General features: G+C 40.5%; 2 protein-coding genes across 3 annotated transcripts in view; both read left to right on the top strand.

Annotated features, from left to right (window-relative positions):
- LOC109639066 (collagen alpha-1(I) chain) overlaps positions 1 to 9,475 on the top strand; it is a 50,949-nt gene extending 41,474 nt beyond the window's left edge. Inside the window, exons 57-68 of one of the 2 annotated variants that reach the window (XM_069522826.1) lie at positions 847 to 900; positions 1,016 to 1,069; positions 1,671 to 1,724; positions 1,833 to 1,850; positions 2,028 to 2,081; positions 2,238 to 2,300; positions 2,556 to 2,721; positions 2,923 to 3,029; positions 4,047 to 4,127; positions 4,234 to 4,419; positions 5,857 to 9,290; positions 9,428 to 9,475. In XM_069522826.1, coding sequence (XP_069378927.1) covers positions 847 to 900; positions 1,016 to 1,069; positions 1,671 to 1,724; positions 1,833 to 1,850; positions 2,028 to 2,081; positions 2,238 to 2,300; positions 2,556 to 2,721; positions 2,923 to 3,029; positions 4,047 to 4,127; positions 4,234 to 4,419; positions 5,857 to 6,012 — 993 coding nt within the window. In that variant the 3' untranslated portion in view covers positions 6,013 to 9,290; positions 9,428 to 9,475. Of the gene's footprint in view, positions 1 to 846; positions 901 to 1,001; positions 1,070 to 1,670; positions 1,725 to 1,832; positions 1,851 to 2,027; positions 2,082 to 2,237; positions 2,301 to 2,555; positions 2,722 to 2,922; positions 3,030 to 4,046; positions 4,128 to 4,233; positions 4,420 to 5,856; positions 9,291 to 9,427 lie in introns of those variants that run through there. The other variant, XM_069522827.1, reaches the window with a different exon arrangement.
- man1b1b (mannosidase, alpha, class 1B, member 1b) lies at positions 9,090 to 19,472 on the top strand. The gene is made up of 14 exons (XM_069523060.1): positions 9,090 to 9,218; positions 10,363 to 10,482; positions 12,406 to 12,514; positions 12,929 to 13,038; positions 14,398 to 14,528; positions 14,612 to 14,718; positions 14,921 to 15,100; positions 15,266 to 15,414; positions 15,844 to 16,032; positions 16,264 to 16,454; positions 17,073 to 17,151; positions 18,183 to 18,377; positions 18,551 to 18,682; positions 19,266 to 19,472. The coding sequence occupies exons 1-14, from the start codon at positions 9,090 to 9,092 to the stop codon at positions 19,470 to 19,472; spliced, it is 2,028 nt and encodes a 675-aa protein (XP_069379161.1).
- Positions 19,473 to 21,100: the final 1,628 nt, after the last annotated feature.

The raw sequence follows: 21,100 nt of genomic DNA, 5'->3' as shown, positions 1-21,100 counted from the left end.
ACCAAAGCTCTGCACACAACGTCCAGCACACAAACAATAAAAAGTGACAGTATATTGTTGAACTGCTTGAGGAGGACTCACTAATGACAAGGAATCATTCTGAAGTAGCTCCTGAGCATTACCACAGGAAAAGAGAACAGCCCATAACAAAAGGACAGGTTTACAACAGTTACTGCAATAGTTGTATTAAATGTCTTTGACGTTTTGAATTCTATTCTTTTTATTTATCCTCTTTGTGAAGCACTTTGTATTGGCTGTCTTGAAAGCATCGATATAGATCTTTTTTTTTATTGTGCACCTGGTATTTCTTTGTTTGCCTCAATATCTCCATTGTGCCTATTGTGCCTGCATTGTGATCAGATATCAACATACAAGTGGAGCTGGCAGATTTAGTAACATTTTTGATGAGGGGACATTTTGCTAGCCCCTGTGCTACTTTCTAGGCAGCAAAAGAGGCGTATGATTTGATGAATGTATTAATATTTCAGATCTGATCACAGTGCGAGCCAAACCACCTCCAGATGTGGTGGGAACTGTCCGATAGTGAACACAATACTTGCTGCATGCATTTACACCCTGATCCTGATCCAGATTGCATATTGGTAAATGTAGACGTGTAGAAGAATGTGAAAATCTCTTATTAGTACGGCCTGATCTACTAAGATCCCAAATAAATAGTGCTGAATTGCATGTGCATTCGAACGAATTGCACGTTTGGTTGGTGGGCGTTTTGCGGGTGATCAAGTTTGCACATGATTTTATAGACTTAAACCTTTGGTAGGTCAGGCCCTTATTCTTATTTGTATTGGTTTTTTAAAATAATTCCCTCAACTTCCCTCTATACAGGGAGAATCTGGGGACATAGGAGCAGATGGCCCTACTGGTCGAGAGGGGTTAAAGGTGAGTTTATGTTTCAATGCAGTATTCTATGAAAGCTTCTTTAACAGACTTAAATCTCCTATTATATATTGTTATGTATTGTTATGTATTGTTATGTACAGTATTGCTTTTTCAGGGAATACAAGGCTTCACTGGAGAGCCAGGAAGAGCTGGTGAAAAGGGAGAGCAGGTAAAATGACAAATTCATCATATCAAACATAAGCCCCTCGGATTCAATAATTCACAAAAACATACAAGAGAACACACAGTCATCATGAGAAGTTATTATTGTATGAAGGTTTAACAAAAGCACTTACGTCATTTTGATCACAGCCCGTCAGTTAAACTGCACACTAAGTGATAACGTGTTGGACGTGTAGGTAGTTATTTAATATGTAGGTATTTATTAATCAGGTAGTTATTATGTAGGTGGTTATTTATTATTTAAAATGTACATGTATAGATTATGTTGAATTTAATACCAAATTGATTGATACCAGTGGTTAATATATTTAAAACGTTGTAGCTATTGACAGGACATGGTCTGGAGTAAAGATTCCCTTTAGCCTCTACTATATTAAATTCTCTTTGTGACAAAGGAATTGTGTCAGTCCTAAAAACCTTCCTGCCCCCCACACAATATTGAAATGACTTTAAACACAAAGTCAAAGTTGTTTTTTCATTTCTCCATTTCCTGCTTGAATTCATAGTAAGAGCTTTCAATGAACTGTGAGTTCTGTGTCATTCTTTTCTGTTCTGTAATCACACGTTGGTATTGGTATGTGCTCTAGGGCAACATCGGCCTTCCAGGTAGACAAGGATCTCCAGGCCTGCCTGGGCTGCCTGTAAGTCGTCTCCACTAACTGATATTTCCATCAATAATAACTGATCTGATGTTTGATAGAAATCTGTCACCACTCTGAACATCTGCTCATCTGCGTCTCTGTTTTCAGGGTTTGTTTGGACACAAGGTGGGTAAAACCAAAACTAGACTGGATGAGGTTGTTTCCTGAGAACTCTGATTAAAATCTAGTTTTCTATAATATATATACTGAATATATATTGCATGCTACAATATAGAAACAGGCAACTGGTTTTATTGATTGGTTCTGATTGTATTTCTAATTGATGCAAAATATGATCATTAGGGTCTGAAGGGATTTCCTGGACCACAAGGCCGGACTGGGGAGAAAGGATTACCTGTGAGTATGCATAAATTGTGTACAGTGCAATGAATTAATGCAGATTAGTTGTGTGACATAATTTGGGATTTTGATCAGAGTTGTTTCAGAAATAGGACATCACACATGCTGACAAGTATGAGCCTCTGTATTCACCAGTCTCCTTCTGTTTATTAGGGTCTGCCTGGTCCACCTGGGCCCCCAGGGGCCACATTCAACCTCACCATGACTCAGCTGAAGGTAAATGAAACTGAGAGCCGTTGTGTGTCCATGATCACATTATTGCATTATTGTCCTGGTTTTCTTTTGAATATTGTTCACGCCTACAGAAAATAGCACGAACCTTCAACAAGAAGTCCTTTAAAAGTGTGTTGAGAGGATGTTGGGATGGGGCCGGAAAACAAACACAACAATACTGTTATGGAAGTTTTCTCCATTGTGGAGAAATAAACAGATCAAGAGTAAAACTCACTTACTCTGCAATGAATGTCTTAGGAGCAAATGTACGTGTTGGACAAGCCCAACCCAATCCTGGTGCAGGCTCTGCTGGATTCCCTGCAGGGGGAGCTCCAATGGTTCATAAACCCACCAGATGGCAGCAAACTTCACCCGGCTACTACCTGTCTGGAACTGTGGCTGGCTCACCGAGACTCCACTAACGGTGAGAATGACACAGGATCATTCACTGATGACAAGGATGTGGCCTAATAGAGGAAAACGCTGGACTATACGTATCTGTGGGTCAGAGTGGCCTCCATGTTTGTCAGCAAACCAAGTAAATGCATTATAAATAGTCAGAGGTGGATGTTAAGATGTTTGTTGTTTGCAGCACATCATGAAGCACAAGTACTCTTTCTTTCAGGGGTGTATTACATTGATCCTAACCAGGGCAGCCCAGCTGATGCTTTTCAAGTGTATTGTGACTTCACAGCAGAACCAAAGACGTGTCTATCTCCGCAGCAGACTCAGGTATCAACAACACTGAAGAATGAAGAACACATCAAAACAAGGCTGGGGTCTTCTGAATATCATCATGAATCGCCCGTCTAAGAATAGTTTCCTTTAAAGGATGCTTTCGTCCTGCCTTCCTGTTGGATGGAAAGATTGATATTAATTGGTTTCAGATGTTTCCAGCTTTGTTGAGGCTCTGTCATAAGACAGAAGGTATAGGTTGTTTAGTCTAGTGTAGACAATAACCTGGGTTTATAGCAACGTTGTTAGAGTAAACAGTTTTGATTAGTTTTTTTTTTTGCCAAATCTGACTAAGAGGGCAAAAGTATGTCATATTTGATTGTGCATATACACGGGTCAAAAGATTTAGAACACCACCATTGTCCAGTTTTTATTGTCTAGTGAATAACTGAATAACTATTTAAATGTCAGAGTTATAACATTTTCAGAGCAGAGCTAATGAGTTTAGCTCTTACAGCTTTCATGAACAACTGAAGGTTGGTATTCTTGATTTCTTTAATTTGAGAACTTTAACACATGGTGAAGGGTGAATGGTCTATTTTTTATAGTTCTTTTCTAGACTTGTCAAAGCACTTAAATACTCTTCACTTTCACCCATTCACACAAATATTCATAGAGCACTTCTATATGCTGTGCTTTGTCTATCGCACGCTATTCACGCACAGCTCTCAGGGGCAATTTGGAGGTCAGTACTTTGCCCAAGGACACTTAAGGGGATTGAATGATGGACCCTCTAATTAGTGGACAACTCGCTCTATCTCCTGAGCCACAGCCACTCCTAATAAACATAAAACTACATTGACTTCAGTAAAAACTTGTAAAATGTGTTGCATGTATGTGGAGTTGTATGAAGTGGACAGACTGATAGTATTTAATGAAGTAGTATTTTAATTGTTTGTGCTCAAAACTGAGGTCATGTTTTGTGTTCATTTGTTTAAACCTAATTTTCAAATTTGACTAAAACTTTATAACATGTCAGTGACATACTGCATTAACATCAGTGACTAACCACAGGTTCCAATCAAGGCTTGGCTGAAGGATTCCGGCACCAACATGTCATTCCACTGGTTGAGCACAATTGAAGATGGCTTCCAGGTGAGCGTCTTACACGTACTGCTTTTCTTTTGTCTGAGATGGATTTGAACTCTTTCTTTCTTCCTTACTCTTAATCATGTCTGATATGCGAACCCTTTCCCGACAGTTTGAGTATCCAGGAGGAGCAGATGTGGTGCAGATGAGGTTTCTGCGACTGAATAGCAGATTCTCCACTCAGACCATCACATACTCCTGTCAGCCAGGAAGTAGACAGAGCCACAGAGAGAGGGAAGCCAAGTTCCTGGCTGACACTCGGAGGCAGAGTTACGTGGGGGCACTGCCAGACTGTGTGGTAATTGACTCTGTCGCTTATTCAGTCACTGTGTTTTGATCGCTGACAAGCTACCGTCAACGAAACTGGAGGCTCCCTGCACAGATGTATCAAAGTTAAATCCTCCTAGCATCTTAAAATCACATATACACCTGCTCCAGGTGAAAATCTGTGAGCAGCTGAGTGTTGAATATGGCATGGATCTTCTGAAGTTCTAAAAGTGCTGTGGAAAGTTATACTGAGATATTAGAGTTTATTATTTCCATGTCTATCTGATGAGCCAGTGTTTAGTACGGATCAAAATGTATTTGTTGGTCCTATCTTGGAAAAAACAGCTTTCTTCTGATGATAAGAACAGACATTTTACTAATTTAAAATACAGAACTTATATTTAATGGCAGTTTGATTTTAGTATTTGATATTTTCTCTTATTTATTATTTATTCTGTTTTCTACTGATGTGATTTTGCATTGATGTCTTCAGCTAAATGCCTTCATCCACATACTCATTCTGATGAAATATGAAAAACACTAGGTGCAGGTGAGGCTGGTCGAAATTAGCCTGAGTTTTGCAGGTATTTGTAAAATATTGGACAAATTAAAATGTGAACCTGATGACCCATCCAGAATGCTTGAGTTATGAATGTAGATGAAAACATTAAAAACCCATTCAATAGATGTCCTGGCATTCAAAACCACCATGTGGATGTAGAGAAGAGAAGAGGGGATCAATCAGAGCGCTTATGATTCTGAAGTTTAGTGGGATTCCATCTGGTGGATGTTGGGATTTCACAGTGATGGTCAAAGTTATTTCTTGAGACGGAATTAATGAAGAAGGTTGAATTCAGACACATGAGACAGATTTTTAGACAGTCTACTTGCTAGAAGAATGGTCAGCAGAGAAAAAGCAGAGAGGAGTGGAAAGGTAATGGCTCTTTAATGATTCTTGTAATTGATGGTTAAGGCTGGGGGGCAGACAGGCAGACGAGCAGAGAGAGGAACGGAGGGTCCTGTAAGCCTGTTGTAGTGAGGGGGGGAAGCAGACACGGCAGCCGGTGGTTGGAGAAACTGGCATCACAGTCCTGGGCACAAGAAAGAGAATTATGAACTCTAGAAGTTTGCATGTAAGAATAATCTCTAGAGTAACAAGCAGTTTGTACAAAACAGCCAAGAGAATTTATACCAACTGAGCTGGTAGAACAATCTGGCGAGGAATGGCAGGAGACCAGGGTATATGTATTGCACACACACATAGGAAATGGTGGTGGAATAGGAACGCCATTTATGAGTCAAATTGTATTTTGTAAATATGGGCTCTACAAATGAAATTGGATTGATTGATTAAAACATCCATTCATTAGAATGACAATCTCAACACACACAAAGACAAAGAAATACAAATTAATTTCACTGAGAATTCTTTTTTTTTTAAATGTTTCCTTTCCTTCCTTTCCCTTAGACGTCAGAGATGTTGGAGTCAGCAGGTCGGGAATCAGTTCTGCAGTTTGACAGCGAAGATCTCCAGCTGCTGCCTCTCAGGGACCTGGCAGTGTTTGGAAACAAGGAAGTAACCTGGGAGTTTGGCTTCACTATTGGACCAGCATGCTTCAGCTGATCTCTCATGCAGGGTTGGATCTGAGTGATGGCTGCAGCCCCAAAGATCTGAACAGGCACCGTGTATCTCTGCCACTTTTCTACTGTCTTTCATACCTTGACATCAGTTTGGAGTTGGCATTGCTTTTTTTGAAAGTTGTTTAACTTTTTTTGCAAGTATGTTAACCAGCCAGTTTACTTGGGATGTCTTGAGCTGTCTCATTGTCCGCAGTGTAAATTCTGAACAATCTCTTTGACTTAAAACACTGAGGACGAGAGACACATACAGTGAGCTGTAGATCCTCTGGGAGAGAGAACGCTTCTCTCCCTTCCTCTGCACAGTGACTGTTGGCTTGAACCTGAATATCCTGATAGTAACTCTTCGTTTAGTTACATTTTGTTTGTGTGTGTTTGTGAAACTTGCTTATTTATGTAAATGTTTGACTTTCATTTAATCATTTTCATTTTGACCCAGGTACATTTTGACTTGATCATTGTGGTGATGATAACTCGTGGCTCATGCGTCTCAGATAATGTGTTTCCTTTCTTTATTCTGGTCTATTCTGTCATGTTATGAGTTTGCCTGTGTTCATGCACATGTTCAAGCACGTGTTCAAGTACATGCACATGCATCAAGCCAACTAGCAAGTCCACTGATTTTGACCTTTGCATTGAAAATAATCTACTTTGATCTCAAATTCTATTTTATAAATGCATAACCTGCCCTTGCATTCAGAATACTATTTCTATTTCTATACTATTCTATTTCTGACGGTGATTTTCAAAAATCTAATTTAAAGAAAAACCACGGTTATTCAAGGTAACTTCTTTCAAAATGACTAAAGGAGTCCCCCAACAGCATTTGAGTCAGTGAATTGTCCCTTTCACAGTTTTGTGTACAATTTCAGACTCTCACTCTCACTATATTAATATTTCATTCATTAGACCATCAGTATTATTTTTATTTCCTTTCTTATTTATGTAAATCTAATCATAGAAGAGTTAACCGATCAGATGCATGGTCCTACCTTGTGGCAGACAGCTTGCAGGATTCTTTAGCTTTTTTTCCCCCACGGGATTTTGATCTATAAACTCTATAGACTTAATGCTGTGTACAAACTTTGTCCAAATTGTCCCATGTTAAATGTAAGTACTGTAAATACATCATGTGGCTGTTGTAGATATTTTTTAAACTTGTTTGACATTAACATGTAGTCTACGTTTATAGTACGTCAGTCATTTGTGTGTATCGCCATCTTTTGTCATGACTTTTTTTCATATTGATTTTCTATTTGGTTTTATGGTTCTTTATTTATATTGTGTTGATTTCAGATTGTCCTGTTTGATTCTCAACATGTCTCAAAATTTCACTGGTGAAATTAAAGCTGCATTAAAATGTATATTTCCTGGCCATTTGGGGACTACAAGAAAAGTTGAAAACACAACAGCAACATTTTCACCGTGAGAAGTTATTATAGAGATGTTCACAGTTTCCTTTTGCAGCATTTACATTTATTTGGCTTGGTGTCTGTGTCAACCTGAGAAAGATATTTGGCTCGCTTCTAAATGCTGCGTAATGTTCACCAGCTTGTGTTGAACTTTGTCTCTCTGGTGTTTGGTGCCAAACAGATTGACAGTGTGCTTATTGGAGATTGATGTTGAAAACATCTGCCTGAAAAAACGCATTTGTGGGAGTGGAGTTAAAGGCTGGAAAACCAAACCAGTTTGCTAAAATCTGTACAGCTGAGTGGAACTGCAGTCCAGTGAGTCTCCTCTGTGAGTCACAGTGTCTTCTCTTTTCACATGTAGTCACTTGATCATTAGTTCTCATACAAGTATCTATTAGTGCAGCTTTGACCATTAAATGAAGGTATTTTGCTGTTTTAGTCGTATATAGTCCTGGATGGCTCATTAGCTTCCTTCAGATATCATTCCCACCCTGAGCTAACTATGCTAAATGTCAGAACATGCTTAGTTATAATTGATATTGCATGTTGCTTGATCGTGAATGGATGGATTTAAATGAATGTTGCTGTGTGTTGTTTCACTCAGGGAAGTGAGCTTACCCCCATGAGCTAGAATAACCTGTACTCTGTCCTGCTCTTATTCTCATACCAGGATTCATGTAAATTTGCAGACATGATTTGTCTCAGTGAGTTACCGGTGGAGCTAATATCACTGCTGTATGGGAGCTGAAAGCAGATATAGTTGATTTCTTTTCCGCCTCTTATGCAACAAGGACACAATTCTCTAATGGTTCACGGTTGTTTCTTATTCAATATCTGAGAGCCTCATTCATCATGCAAATTGAGCTTTAGTGTCTGTAATCAGTGCCATGAAAATGTACTTAACATTGATGGCTGCCTATTTATTAGATAAATCAGCAGATCTGGTGTCATGTGGGATAACTGTGCGCCTGATATATAGATGTACAGATATATATGACTTTGTCATGCCATTAAAAATGTGGATAGTATCTGTATGCATGATAAATAATTTATCCAACAGTATGAATCTCTGCACTATACTGTGTATTCCAATAAACCGGCCTCAAATAACTCACTAATATTGTGACATTTTGCATTTACATTTACAATGAAATACTTGTATAACTTGATACTAGTACACAAGCCAGTATAAACACAGAGTATATATATACATTGTGTTGTATACATGTCGAAGAAGAACCACCAATCCAGTTCATATGATGGCTGCACGATCATGCGCCCTCTAGTGGGCAGGATACACAGCATTGCCCTGAACTCATGACATCTTTATATCAAATCGAGGTGAATATTTAAAAAGTGTTTTTCTCTTTTTACAAATAACAGTGACACCAGTATTAGTTGTTGCTGTATTGCTATTGAGTTTTCTGATCTGGCAGAAAACTCAATGTGATGATTTCCACATAATGCACTAGATAAATATAATAAAAAGAATGATTATAAATAAAAAACGAAGGATAAAAACACTACTCGTTGGGGATAAACTCAACAGTGTGTTGTGTTGGTGTGTTTATTTCCTCCGGAGCGGTTTCGTCCACGCAGCCTGTAACGCGTCTGTGTTTTCCGATGTTCGGAGGGGAGCAGTGGAGGCAGCATGGAGCCATCGGATCGTGTGCTGTCAGTGAAGCAGCATCTCAGCCACAAGTGGATCTGTCTCCCAGCCCTGGATCTCTCACCTCCACGACACCGACCTCACCATGACCAGGCCGCCGAGGCTGTCCCTGTGACCGACGGCAGCTCAGACGTCTCCGGCGGATTCAACTGGTCGCCTCTGTAACGCTGGATACTTTTCAAGGTAATGTCAGTGTATTTGTATTTATTTTTGTCCATGTTGGATCGTGTGTGCCCTTTCTATCGCCAGGACGTTTGAAATAGTGTTTCTGCGGGACTTTAAAGTGATTATATAGTCACCTATATGATCGGTTGTTTTAGGCCTCAAGCGATGCCTCGGTCCACAGTTGAGCTGTGAACCCGCCAAAACATTACCTCGACCCGGTGACGCGTCGCCGAGGGACCCGCGGCGGAGCTACGGAGAGAGCGCAGAGGTTGCCCTCCTGTGTGGAAGGTAAAACAGCCTTATTCTGCAGTTCAAGCTAATTCACTCGTGTGCAGTGTCTCCTGTAATAAATGATATAACTACTGGATAGCTGTTGTGCATATAATATTCAGTTTATAGTTAGTTTTCATGCTGGTAACTACTAAAGTCCGCCTGTTGATGAATGGAGCTGTCGTTACATGGTGGCAGGTGTGTTCCAGCTACGTGGATAGCTAGCTAGCTGACTTGAGCCCTGTAATGAACAACACGATCATGAATAAAGTGTATGTTACTCAGTTCTCTGCTGCAGCTCTGGATGAGGGCGATGTTTGCTGTGCAACCGGGTTATAGCAACTAAAAGGTCCAGTGTGTAAGATTTAGGTGAAAGGGATCTATTGGCAGAAATGTAATGTAGAATAATCCTCATGATGTTTTCACTAGTTCGTTTCATCTAAATTGTATGAGTTGTAGTTTTCTTGACCCCAGAAAAGTCCCTTTATATTTAAATACTTTATATTTACATTGAGGGGACCCTCTCTACGGAGGCCGCCATGTTTTTTACATTAGTCCAGACTGGACAAACTAAACACCTTTTGAGTTTTTATGACAACTGAAGCTACCACAGGTTCTTTATCATGTTTGGAAGGAGAGGGTGAGGTGAGGGGTGTTCAGCTGCAACATGCAACTCCAACACTAGATGTCACTATATTCTACACACTGTATCTTTAAGTTAGATTGTTACTATGTAAAGTGAGTGTAGAGGAGGTGAGACTCTGCTTTGAATATGTGAAACATTGTTGTTCTAACTCTGAATGTGTGTGTCCTCCTCCAGGGCTGCTCTACAGAAATGCACCCACCGTCTCGACAGGACTACGTATCCGTGAGCCTCGCTGGACAAGGAAGTGGAGGTTACAACAACAGTAAGCAGTGGAGGAGACAGTCCTGCTGGAGGGTAAGTGGGTCGCATCAAGGAGCTGCTCATCGGGCAGGAATTTCCGTCTCTGCTCTCGTGTTTACAGATCTCTGGTTTCTTCCACCCTGCTCTAAACAGGACACCACTGCTGTGTCCCACTTTTCCCATAGCTGCTGTAGGCTGCTGATGCTCACCAGTATATCTCTGGAAAAATGTACTGTGGTTGAATGTCTAGGATGAAGTACCTACTAATATACCTTATACCTACTCTGACAGCCTTAGTGCAGTGAGGGTTAGAAGCTGCAAATAACCAAATAACTTTGTCTCCATTGTGGTCAACTTTAATTGGCCAGCAGGTGCTATTTTATATGCTAGCATCAACATTGCAAAGTTGGGCTTGTTGTATTTTCTGACATTTTCAGTTCTAAATGTAGTTTGTTTTGAAAAATTAGATTTGTATTCTATCTGTGACAGCAGGGCAAGGTGATCTCTCCAGACATCCTAATGCAGCACCATTTCCAGTGCATTCAGCATTGTACTGTATGATTCTGTGCTTGTTGTGTACAAATATGTAGTAACTCAATAACCAAGTAGAGAGGTGGAATGATTGCACTGTAACAGAGTAAATAATGCCCCAGGACTTCAAACTACAATGTCAGCACAGATATTTGACTCTTCAGAGTGTTCTAACATTACATTTTAGTTATTAGGCTCAGCAGGTCTTGATTAGTGTTGGTAGTGGGAGCTGTGTTTTTAAAAGAAAAGATATGTTGGCTCATTCATATCTGGAGATACTATCAAAGTTATTGATCATGGCAGAAACTTAATAAGAAAAGTGTGTGTGTGTGTGTGTGTGTGTGTGTGTGTGTGTGTGTGTGATATTATATCATCATTTTCATGTAGCACTGAGCATTGCTTTTAAAAATTTAATTGGATTAAAATTTTGCTGATAGTAATAATTGCTAGTGTTGATCGTACCAAAAGATGGCATGGTATAATTATAATGGGGCGGTGTTTTATATAATAAACCATTCCAGTGCACATTATCCCCTTTCAGACCTTTTTTAACATTCGTTTTGAGAGAACTGATCACAAGTTGACAGCTCTAAGTTCGTCTCTTCACACCCGGCGTTAAAATGTATTTCATGTTACCACACAGGTCTTACTTCCTCTCTATATGGAAATACACACGCACCATTGCTTTTCACAAAACCAAATGTTGTTTTTAGCCAATCTGAGTTTACAGGTGTGTCTATTCTCGATATGTGTGTGTCTCAGCGTGAGAAGGAGAGATGAGAAGAGGGAGAGAGCAGAGCCAGGAGGGGCTGAGTGAATCAATGTGCAGGCATTGCAATGAAATAAAAAAGATATTACTCTGAAATCAAAATCTAGATATGGTATGAAGTATATCATATTGATTTATTATGAAACATCCCACTGTGCTCTGACTGAGCAGATGTCAAATGTGCCCTCACACATTTTTGGGTGCATTCACACCTGTACCTGGAGGCTGTTCACTTGTCATGGAATCACTCAGGACAATACCAGGTCTTAATGGTGTCAGTGTTGGAAGTAGTATTTAGTTTCGACTGGCTTCACACTGTTATTAGAAAACTCAGACAAAAGAAGTTCTCAGCGGTGCAGCACTTCACTTGCAGTAGTCTAGTGAGTTTATTCATAGACCACAACACTGACCCAACTAACTTGCACAGAAATGAAATGAGATTATTTGATTGATGGTTACAAATCATTTACCACAGCACAGCAGCTCTAAATTTGCTGTTATGTTCAAAAACATTTTAGCAGCACAAGACCACAAAATTATTTTAGTTTGAGGGATGAGACCTGTCACTCATGTGGCTTGTTCGGTCAAGAAAATGAATATAAAGTATATTCTGCAGGAGCTGAGTTGCACTGACTGACTTATTCTCCATGTCCCTCTCGTCCTCTGTGTGCTTGCAGAAATGGAAGCAGCTGTCCAGGCTGCAGCGGAGCCTCATCCTCTTCATCCTTGTCCTTATGTTTATTTGTGGGATTGCCACCTATCCTTCCATCATCGAACACCTCAGAGGTAAGGCTCTTCATTCATTAAACATTTCCCATTTTGGGGGATTTAATGTCTGTATCAAATCTGTTATAGATTAGATTCATTGGCCATGTCCAAGCTGCCCTCAGCTCCTCTGCTGCTAGCTGGTCTGAAGCCAGTGATGGTCTTCATTCCACACCAGACCTCCCTCATGTTGTTCTGCTGGACATTCCCTCCAGCTTCCTCCTATAGCTGTCCTTTGCCTCCTTGATCTTGTTTTTCAGGTCCTGGAGGAATCTCTTGTCTCTTGACAGAGATTCCTCCATTTATAGTTAGATGATAAAATAAGTAACAGTGGATTATGATTAGAGGGCTGTTCTTTAATGTCTCGGCAGCAGAGGTTGTGTTTACTCATTTTAAGTAACAAAAACTTTTTGTATGTGTGTTGAGGCCTTCCAGATGGCGAGCACGACATAGACAGTAACGGCGCCCTGAGGCCCGCCATCCCTCATGTGCTGCCTGAGCCTGTCAAACAGGGTCATGCAGCACTGCCAGAACAACCTTCCCAGGTTTGTAAATCTCTGCTTCTGTTCTCTGAAGGCCGTCACAAGGTTACTTGAAATCTTTGAAGCATAGAACATTTTGATGGCTGTTCTGTCAGTTTGTGAGTGATGTTTGATAGAAAAAGCACTTTGTATAGAAGTGCTGTATGAATGTGTGTAAAAGGGGGAAGGTCAAGTGTTATATAAATGCTGTCCATTTACATGTTAACATCTAGTACCTTAACCCCCGCCAAGGAGGTTATGGTTTTCACATTGTCTGTATAGTTTGCAGAATTACACAAAAATTACTGGACAGATTACCGTGAAACTCATCAAATTCTGGTGCAGGTCTGAATAAATGGGCGATCCAGGATTTTTTATTCACTTCCTCTGTGATTTTCACACAAAATTCATTCCATCAATGGTGGTAGCAGTGGTGCACATGCACAAATGTAACTCTCACACACAACAGATTCAAAGGGATAGGTGAAGAGTGAAAGGTTATCTTGTGAGAGAAAGAACTGGTGCATGCCACTTAAGTTGCAGGTACGTGCACAACTGCAGCTGAAGCTATAAGGAAGGTAACAACTTTATTGACGAAAGCACAAGCAAACACATGGCAAACAGTTATGTTTGAATAAATAAATAAATAAAATAATATGTTTAAATACAAATAATGCTTCACAAAGCTATACAATGCAGCAGCGGAGCCAGAAATCAAGTTAGAAATCTCTTATGTTATTTTGAGAAGTTTTAAATAAAGTTTGTTTCATCACAAGACAAATTAGAATATTGATATCGATAAACCTATTGTGCCGTTAAGCACCTTATCTGGTAACCATGGCATCAGTAAAGTACAATATCAAGCGATTCTTTATAGCAGGGAGAAAACTGTTTTGTAGATATAAAAGGTTCAAATGTGTTCAGGGTTGGAGTTTGTCTCAGATCAGGCTCATGATTTACATTCACTGTGCACTCTGACTAAATTCTACTGTGGAAACTTCTAGTGATCAAGTTTGTCCCGGATTAAATTTATCACTATGAGCGGTTGATTACTTAAAATAATTGTGTAGCTTATTTATGATAGTCTCAGAACGTGAGGGAAAAGTAACACGATCACATAATGATCGATACTTTTCTTAATCGGTTAAATCTTTATTCAGAGCAGTGCTCGCATTCATCAGCCACTCGCTCGCTCTTTTTCTCTCTCTCTCTCTGTTTATATATTGCAAGTCATATCGTCATCACAATATTCAACAAGGTTATCGCATAGCACATGTTTTCCTTATATCGAAGGAACAGATGTCTTTTAAAATGACTTGCTTACATGAAGTGAAGTTTTGAATGGTTAAATACTTTCTTTAATCATGTCATGATTTGCTGCAGAGGAAATTATCCAATAAGAGAGGACCACCTGTCCTTCAGAATCGCCTTCAGAGGAAAGGGAACACTTCAGACATAGTGGTGGCGAACAAGGCGTCTGACAGCAAGAAAGAAGGGGAGGAGGAGATCATCAGGTGAGGCTTGCAATGTGATCACAACCAAAGTTCTGCGCATGTAGTTTCTGCTGCTAATTTCTCACTCCACCGGTGACTTTCAGCTGGCGTGGAGCAGTGATCGACACTGAACAGGTCACACAGGGCACCAAGGATGGGGAAAAGGAGGATTCACCTACCAACCAAGAAGCCATACTATCCAAAGAGTCAGGTATCTGTTGTTTTATTTACCTCGATCAATTATGAATTCACATTTATAATTTAGTACTTTTTTAAATAAAAGCAGATGTATCACAGTTTCTTATAGACTTGTCTTTGAGTCTGACCTTGTACTTCTAACAGAGGTCATTTGTTTCCTTGTGGAGCTGCGATGGGATCACAGACTGGCATCTTGTGTGTTGTATGTGTTCTAGAAACTAGCTGGCTGGAGACAGTGCGGGAATCTTTCAGACATGCATGGAAGGGCTATAAAGATTTTGCTTGGGGCCATGATGAGCTAAGGCCCATCTCCAAGTCCTACGGCGAGTGGTTTGGCCTTGGTTTGACGCTTATTGATGCCCTGGATACCATGTGGATCCTGGGGCTCAAAGAAGGTAGGCTCTATCTTCAAACACTAAACATAGAATAGTTGCCTCCTGAATGCTTGAAAGGTTGATCTGAGGAAGGGAAAGCTCACAGATGACCGTCTCAAAGCTTGTTGTCAAAATATATCAAATGGGCTGCTCGTTATTATTCTTGACACCAATGTTTTGTTACAGAATTTGAAGAAGCAAAGGCGTGGGTGGCCACAGAGCTGACCTTCAACAAGAATGTAGATGTCAACCTGTTTGAGAGCACCATTCGCATCTTGGGAGGTCTGCTGAGCACCTACAATCTAACTGGAGACACCCTGTTCTTAGACAAGGCTGTGAGTCAACACACGTGATCTCATTTAAAAGCATGTATAGTCACATGAAATTTTGTAAGCATGTAGTATAAAATCCATAATTCAGGAAAAGACACTTGGTGCACGGATCAAAATTACTGCAGTTTAACTTTCCCTTGATTGACTAATAAATTAAGATGATTTGTTTAATGGTTTCAGATGTAGAAATGCTACATTTAACACCTTTATAATAAAAGTACTTGACATGAAATTGAAACTGACTGCAAATATAAGTCATGAATACAGAAGACAGTAAAATAATATTCGCTCCGGTCACAAACAGCAACAAACTCAAAGTGCTTGAGTACACACAACAAAACTGTGCACCACCCTCATCTTTTAAAAAAAATCAGGTTTGGTTTGAATTTCAGCAGCAAACATCTGCACATAATCTCTGTTCTCCCTCTACAGAAAGACATCGGCTCCAGGCTGATGCCTGCCTTCAACACCCCGTCCAAGATCCCCTACTCTGATGTGAACATTGGGAAAGGTACAGCCCATCCCCCTCGCTGGACCTCAGACAGCACAGTGGCTGAGGTTACGAGCATCCAGCTGGAGTTCAAAGAGCTCAGCCGCCTCACCCAGGATCCCCAATACGAGGTAACGTTTTTTTTCGACTGACACTTTGGTTCAGTTCTCTGCCTGTGTTATTGCTGACATAACTTGATGTCATCATGTTTTTTTCCTCTAACATTGTGTAAATAACAGTGACAGAAAACTGCTAAAAAAAAAAGGGGATAGTTCACCTAGAATTGTAAATTCACTCGTTACCTACTCACCACTATGCTGATGGAGGCGTGGGTGTTTGAGCATCTATCCTTGATTTTCCAGGCTGCGGTGGACGAGGTTATGAATCAGGTCCACAAGCTGGACGGCAAGCTGGATGGTCTTGTTCCCATGTTCATCAATACGAACAGTGGACAGTTCACCCATCAAGGCATCTACACACTTGGAGCCAGAGCAGACAGCTACTATGAATACCTCCTGAAGCAGTGGATCCAAGGAGGCAAAAAGGAGAACCAGTGAGTTGAGCCACAAGTACCTGCTATTTACTCACATGACCAGACCTGATACTAGCAAATACTCAGAATCTAAAGGATCATACTGCTTCTATTGCAAATCCAGCTCTGTAAATACTGTGCAAGTAACTGCTTGTTTTCATTGTTTGTGTGTGTGTGATGGCAGCTCCTGGAGACACCTACTGTAGTGTGAATTATACCACAGAGGTGATTTTAGGTATCTGTCCTGTCTTTGGATAAATATGTCTTACTCATGTAGTAACGTAGTAATGACTACTGAGGACTCAAAAGTCCTAATTGACAGGTTTTACTGTTTGAAAGCCACCATGGCACCAACTTCTTTTATAGCTCAATCCAGAGTGTTGGGATGTGATGAGTCTGGCTCTGTTCACATCTGAACCAAAACTGTACCGGACCCTTTTTTTGAAGCATATTGTAACTGCAATTAGAGCTGAAAGTATGACATGACAAGATATGCGTTTGGATAAATGCAGTACAGGGTTTCCTCCAAACATGATGCTTCAGGCTGTATTTACATTGCTACGTTTTCAGTTAAAATTGCACCAACTCTACTACAGATACACACCAAAACACTGTGTACTTGTACTTGTATGGATGTAGCCCAACAGTGAGGCCAGACAGCCCCGTCTTTGTTTCATCAGACCAGAGAATCTTGTTTCTCAGTCTGAGAGTTGCTCAGGTGCGTCTGTGTGTCTTTCAGTGAAGAGAGGCTTCTGTCTCTGCTTGAGTGAAGCAGAGAGTTGTCCCTCTGAAAATGTTGAGCCAGAGGTACAAGGGGGTTTGTTGTCACCTGTTACTACTATTGCTCTTTGGAGCATTTAATGCAGCAGAGCTTTTTTTGGTCACCTCGACGCAGTCCTGTCTCTGAGCTCTGCTGGGAGCTGTGTTTTTAAAAGAAAAGATATGTTGGCTCATTAATATCTGGGGATACTATCAAACATAGTTAACATAGTCATTGATCATGACAGAAACTTAATAAGAAAAGTTATGTGTCAGCTCAGTATCAACTGCTTCCTTTGATCCTTCATGATACATGTCACTGTGGGAAAACCTCACTCGTGGTGAACTTGATGTATTTTCTATAAATCTAAAATTAACTCTTTCTTCATAATAGGGTATAAGGTGTTAACTAAATGGGTGTGAATCCTTTCTGAAGGAACATTTCCATCCATTTTCCATTTCCAAGTGTCAAATGACTTCACTCAGGCATCAGGCACACCCTGTTCATCATACTGTCTGATTCCTTTCCCTTTTCATTGTAAAGTTCAAAGAGTGCTATTCCTTCATTGTGTGTGTGTGTGTGTGTGTGTGTGTGTGTGTGTGTGTGTGTGTGTGTGTGTGATTTTAGGCTATTGGAGGACTATCTACAAGCAATAGAAGGTGTAAAGAAGAACATGTTGCAGAAGTCTTCTCCTAATGGCCTTACTTTTGTAGGAGAGGTCTCACATGGACAGTTCAGTTCTAAAATGGTCAGTAATATTCATAAACATTACCTGTTGCTCTGAATTCTGTTAAACTTAGCTAAATATAGTGTTTGTAATTTGGTTTCAGTGAAATCATCAGTAATATCAGAAGATAACAAACAACCAGTAAGCTTTAGACTGTAGACTTTAAATTATAATCAGAAATCATTAATCAGAGCTCATGAATTCATTAACGGATCATTCATATCAGTATGGAGCACTCAACTGTATTTGTCTGTTCATTCAGGACCATCTAGTGTGTTTCCTGCCAGGCACTCTGGCCCTTGGTGCTCACAATGGCCTGCCGGCTGATCATATGGATCTGGCTAAACAGCTGATGGAGACCTGCTACCAGATGTACGTCCAGATGGAGACAGGCCTCAGTCCAGAGATTGTCCACTTCAATATGCATGAGGGCAGCATCAGAGACATTGATGTGAAAGTAGGTCGAAATATTTTTTAAATGCCTGGTGGGTCAGACGTATTTGTCTGAGAGTGTTACAGAAAACACTGGGCCGAAGAAATACAGGAAATCAGCAAAAATATGATCAAGTCTAAGAATCAGAGGTGACTCACAATTTATTGTTTGTGTCTCTCTTGTATTGTCTGTCCTAGCTTGCCGATAGACACAACCTCCTGCGACCAGAGACTGTGGAGAGTCTCTTCTACCTTTACAGGTTTACCAAGGACCTCAAGTACCAGCAGTGGGGTTGGGAGATTCTTAAAAACTTTAACAAGTACACTAAGGTAAGTCAAATGTCTTGATTTGGAGTCAGTGTGTGAGTTGGGCTTTTATATGCAGGTCTGCTGTTCAGTGCTCAGTTATGTGAGCTCATTAACTCATTTCACACAGACAACATACATACCATATTGAAAATCATTCGTGCCTTGCACCACGCCAACCGCGTCAAACCGAACTGAGCGACCAGAAATCTCCTTCAGCTCTACACATTAACTAAGTTCACAGATTCTGTTGATTTTACCCAGACTGAGTTTATACATATGTCTGATAACACTGTTAATGTGTGTGTGACTGCACCAACTGCCCCTGCTCTCAGTATCTTACTTTTTCCTGTTTGACTGCTCACAACAGTTCTGGTAATGTGTGACATTATTTAAGCAGCTAATTATAAGCCTTGTTATAAAAGGTGTAATTGGTAAACCACACAAATTCATTTCCCCTTTCTTGAAGAGAACTGTGACTATATGCTTGTGCATCTTACTTGTTGGTAACAACTAAATGTTTGACCCTAGTAATAATTGTGGATAGGTTTAAAAAAAGAACCTCTTTTATATCTTAAAGTGTGAGTTGTGAATGTGTGTGTTCCAGGTTTCCTCTGGTGGCTACACCTCCATCAATAATGTGCGCGACCCAGGCTATCCGAGTCCTCAAGACAAGATGGAGAGCTTCTTCCTCGGAGAGACCCTGAAATATCTGTACCTGCTCTTCTCAGATGACCCCAACCTCATCAGCTTAGACCAGTACGTCTTCAACACTGAAGCCCATCCTCTGCCTATTTGGCCTTCCACTGCGTGACACACACAGGGAAGAATTCAAACGACATGTGTAAACACAACAAATTATCTCAGGGTTGGTCAAACACCAAGATGATAGCTACACCCCTTCTGTCTCAGTGAGTGAACTCTGCCAAAACGACCCTGAACACAGATGGAAAAAAGCCTCTTTTTTGATTGGATCTATTGTTTGCTATGTGCTTGGTCTTGGTGAAATCACAGGAGCCTGGGTCGGTGTGTAGCTTATTTATACATATTTGTCATTAGGATTTCTGTTAGTGACGGAGTGTTTTCTGGAGGAGCGGAGGAAGGTTTCTGTTCTCTCTCTCAGATTACGTCAGCACTGGAGAGGAACCTGAATGTGACTTGAACTGAAGCCGTCTTAGTAACATGTTATGGGGGAAGGTGGAGTGTAAGGTTTGACTGATACAGATGAGATTTAATTGATATTTTCAGATTGAAGCTGCTTATATTTGCTTACAGTCACGTATGTTCAATTTCTAAAAATTACCATTTTTATTCCAGAGAAAATCCTCCGACACTTTCATGTCTTAATTTGTAGCCCTGCATTGTATTATTACAATGGAGACGTTTCTGAAACAGAATGTAATCCATTGGGACACAAAGCCAGTGTCTGGTGGTCTTACCTCAGTGCGAGGTGTGAAAGCAGCAAAAAAAAAAGTTCCCTGACAGCAGCCGCCAGCTGTGAGAGCTGAAACCAACCACAGCCTGCTGCACAGAGAACCTGACTGCTCTGCCGACATGTTTGCACATGGGTGCCACCGTTGCAGGGATCTGAGGAAAAAGCTAATTCCTTATCACACTGTATAGTCTCTTAAGTGCTCTGGCAAGAACTATTCTTCCTGAACAGAGCAGAGCGTGCCAACAGGCTGTTAACACATTTATACCTGCATTAAAATGTGATCATCGTTAAATTGTCCAAATCAACTCCAGAGGTCAAGGACGTATTGTGATTGAACATTGAACACAAGTATAAAGTTACAGGTGAAAAAACGAAATCCATGCAACCGTTTCAAACCAGTGAAGTAGCAGCTACACAGCTAGCAGCCATTAGCCAGTGAACACAGGAAGCAGTCCTCACATTACTCAAGACACCTGTGGACGGAGTGAAGACGGGATCCAAAAGCAAGAAAACACAATAACAGCCTCTTCTCTTTTTTGTTGTTTGTTGATGGATCTCTTCAAACAAGAGGACGGTCAGACTTCAGTGTGAACACTGCAGACACACATTAATACCAGTTGAAAATCAGGTTCAAATCATACCTTCATTTAATCTGGATACAGGTCGCATTTCAATGCCAGGTGTAAAAGGAGTGTGTGTTTTGTGTCCCGTGCTGCTTTCATGTCATACAGGATATGGTGGGATTTTACAGCACAAAAATCCCGCTCAGTAACCTCAGGTCAAGAAGACATTGCTTGGAAAGTGCTACTTGATTAATGGATTACACGGACCAGTCATATGCAGTTGGCAGCTACAAACATTTACTGTAGGGTTTGGGGCATATGATGATAGTACAATATCCGTTTGTCATTTGGAAGCAGCATGTATGAAAAACGGCAAAGTATTCATGATTCAAAAGCAGATTAGATTTCCCCCAGCCACCCGAAATTTCTCTTCATGACCTATAA

Source organism: Paralichthys olivaceus, chromosome 4 (assembly GCF_024713975.1).
Source record: "Paralichthys olivaceus isolate ysfri-2021 chromosome 4, ASM2471397v2, whole genome shotgun sequence".
NCBI classification, from domain to species: Eukaryota; Metazoa; Chordata; class Actinopteri; order Pleuronectiformes; family Paralichthyidae; genus Paralichthys; species Paralichthys olivaceus.
The sequence above is the reverse complement of the archived record's forward strand: the minus strand, read 5'-3'. Positions and strand labels throughout refer to the sequence as shown.

What these genes read in the sequence shown, in the direction of transcription:
- man1b1b (XM_069523060.1), top strand. Translation starts at nt 9,090, where the DNA reads ATGGAGCCATCGGATCGTGTGCTGTCAGTGAAGCAGCATCTCAGCCAC. An exon ending in TGCCAGAACAACCTTCCCAG is followed by an intron (nt 13,039 to 14,397) that starts GTTTGTAAATCT and finishes GATTTGCTGCAG; the next exon opens with AGGAAATTATCCAATAAGAG. An exon ending in TCAGTCTGAGAGTTGCTCAG is followed by an intron (nt 17,152 to 18,182) that starts GTGCGTCTGTGT and finishes CTGTTCATTCAG; the next exon opens with GACCATCTAGTGTGTTTCCT.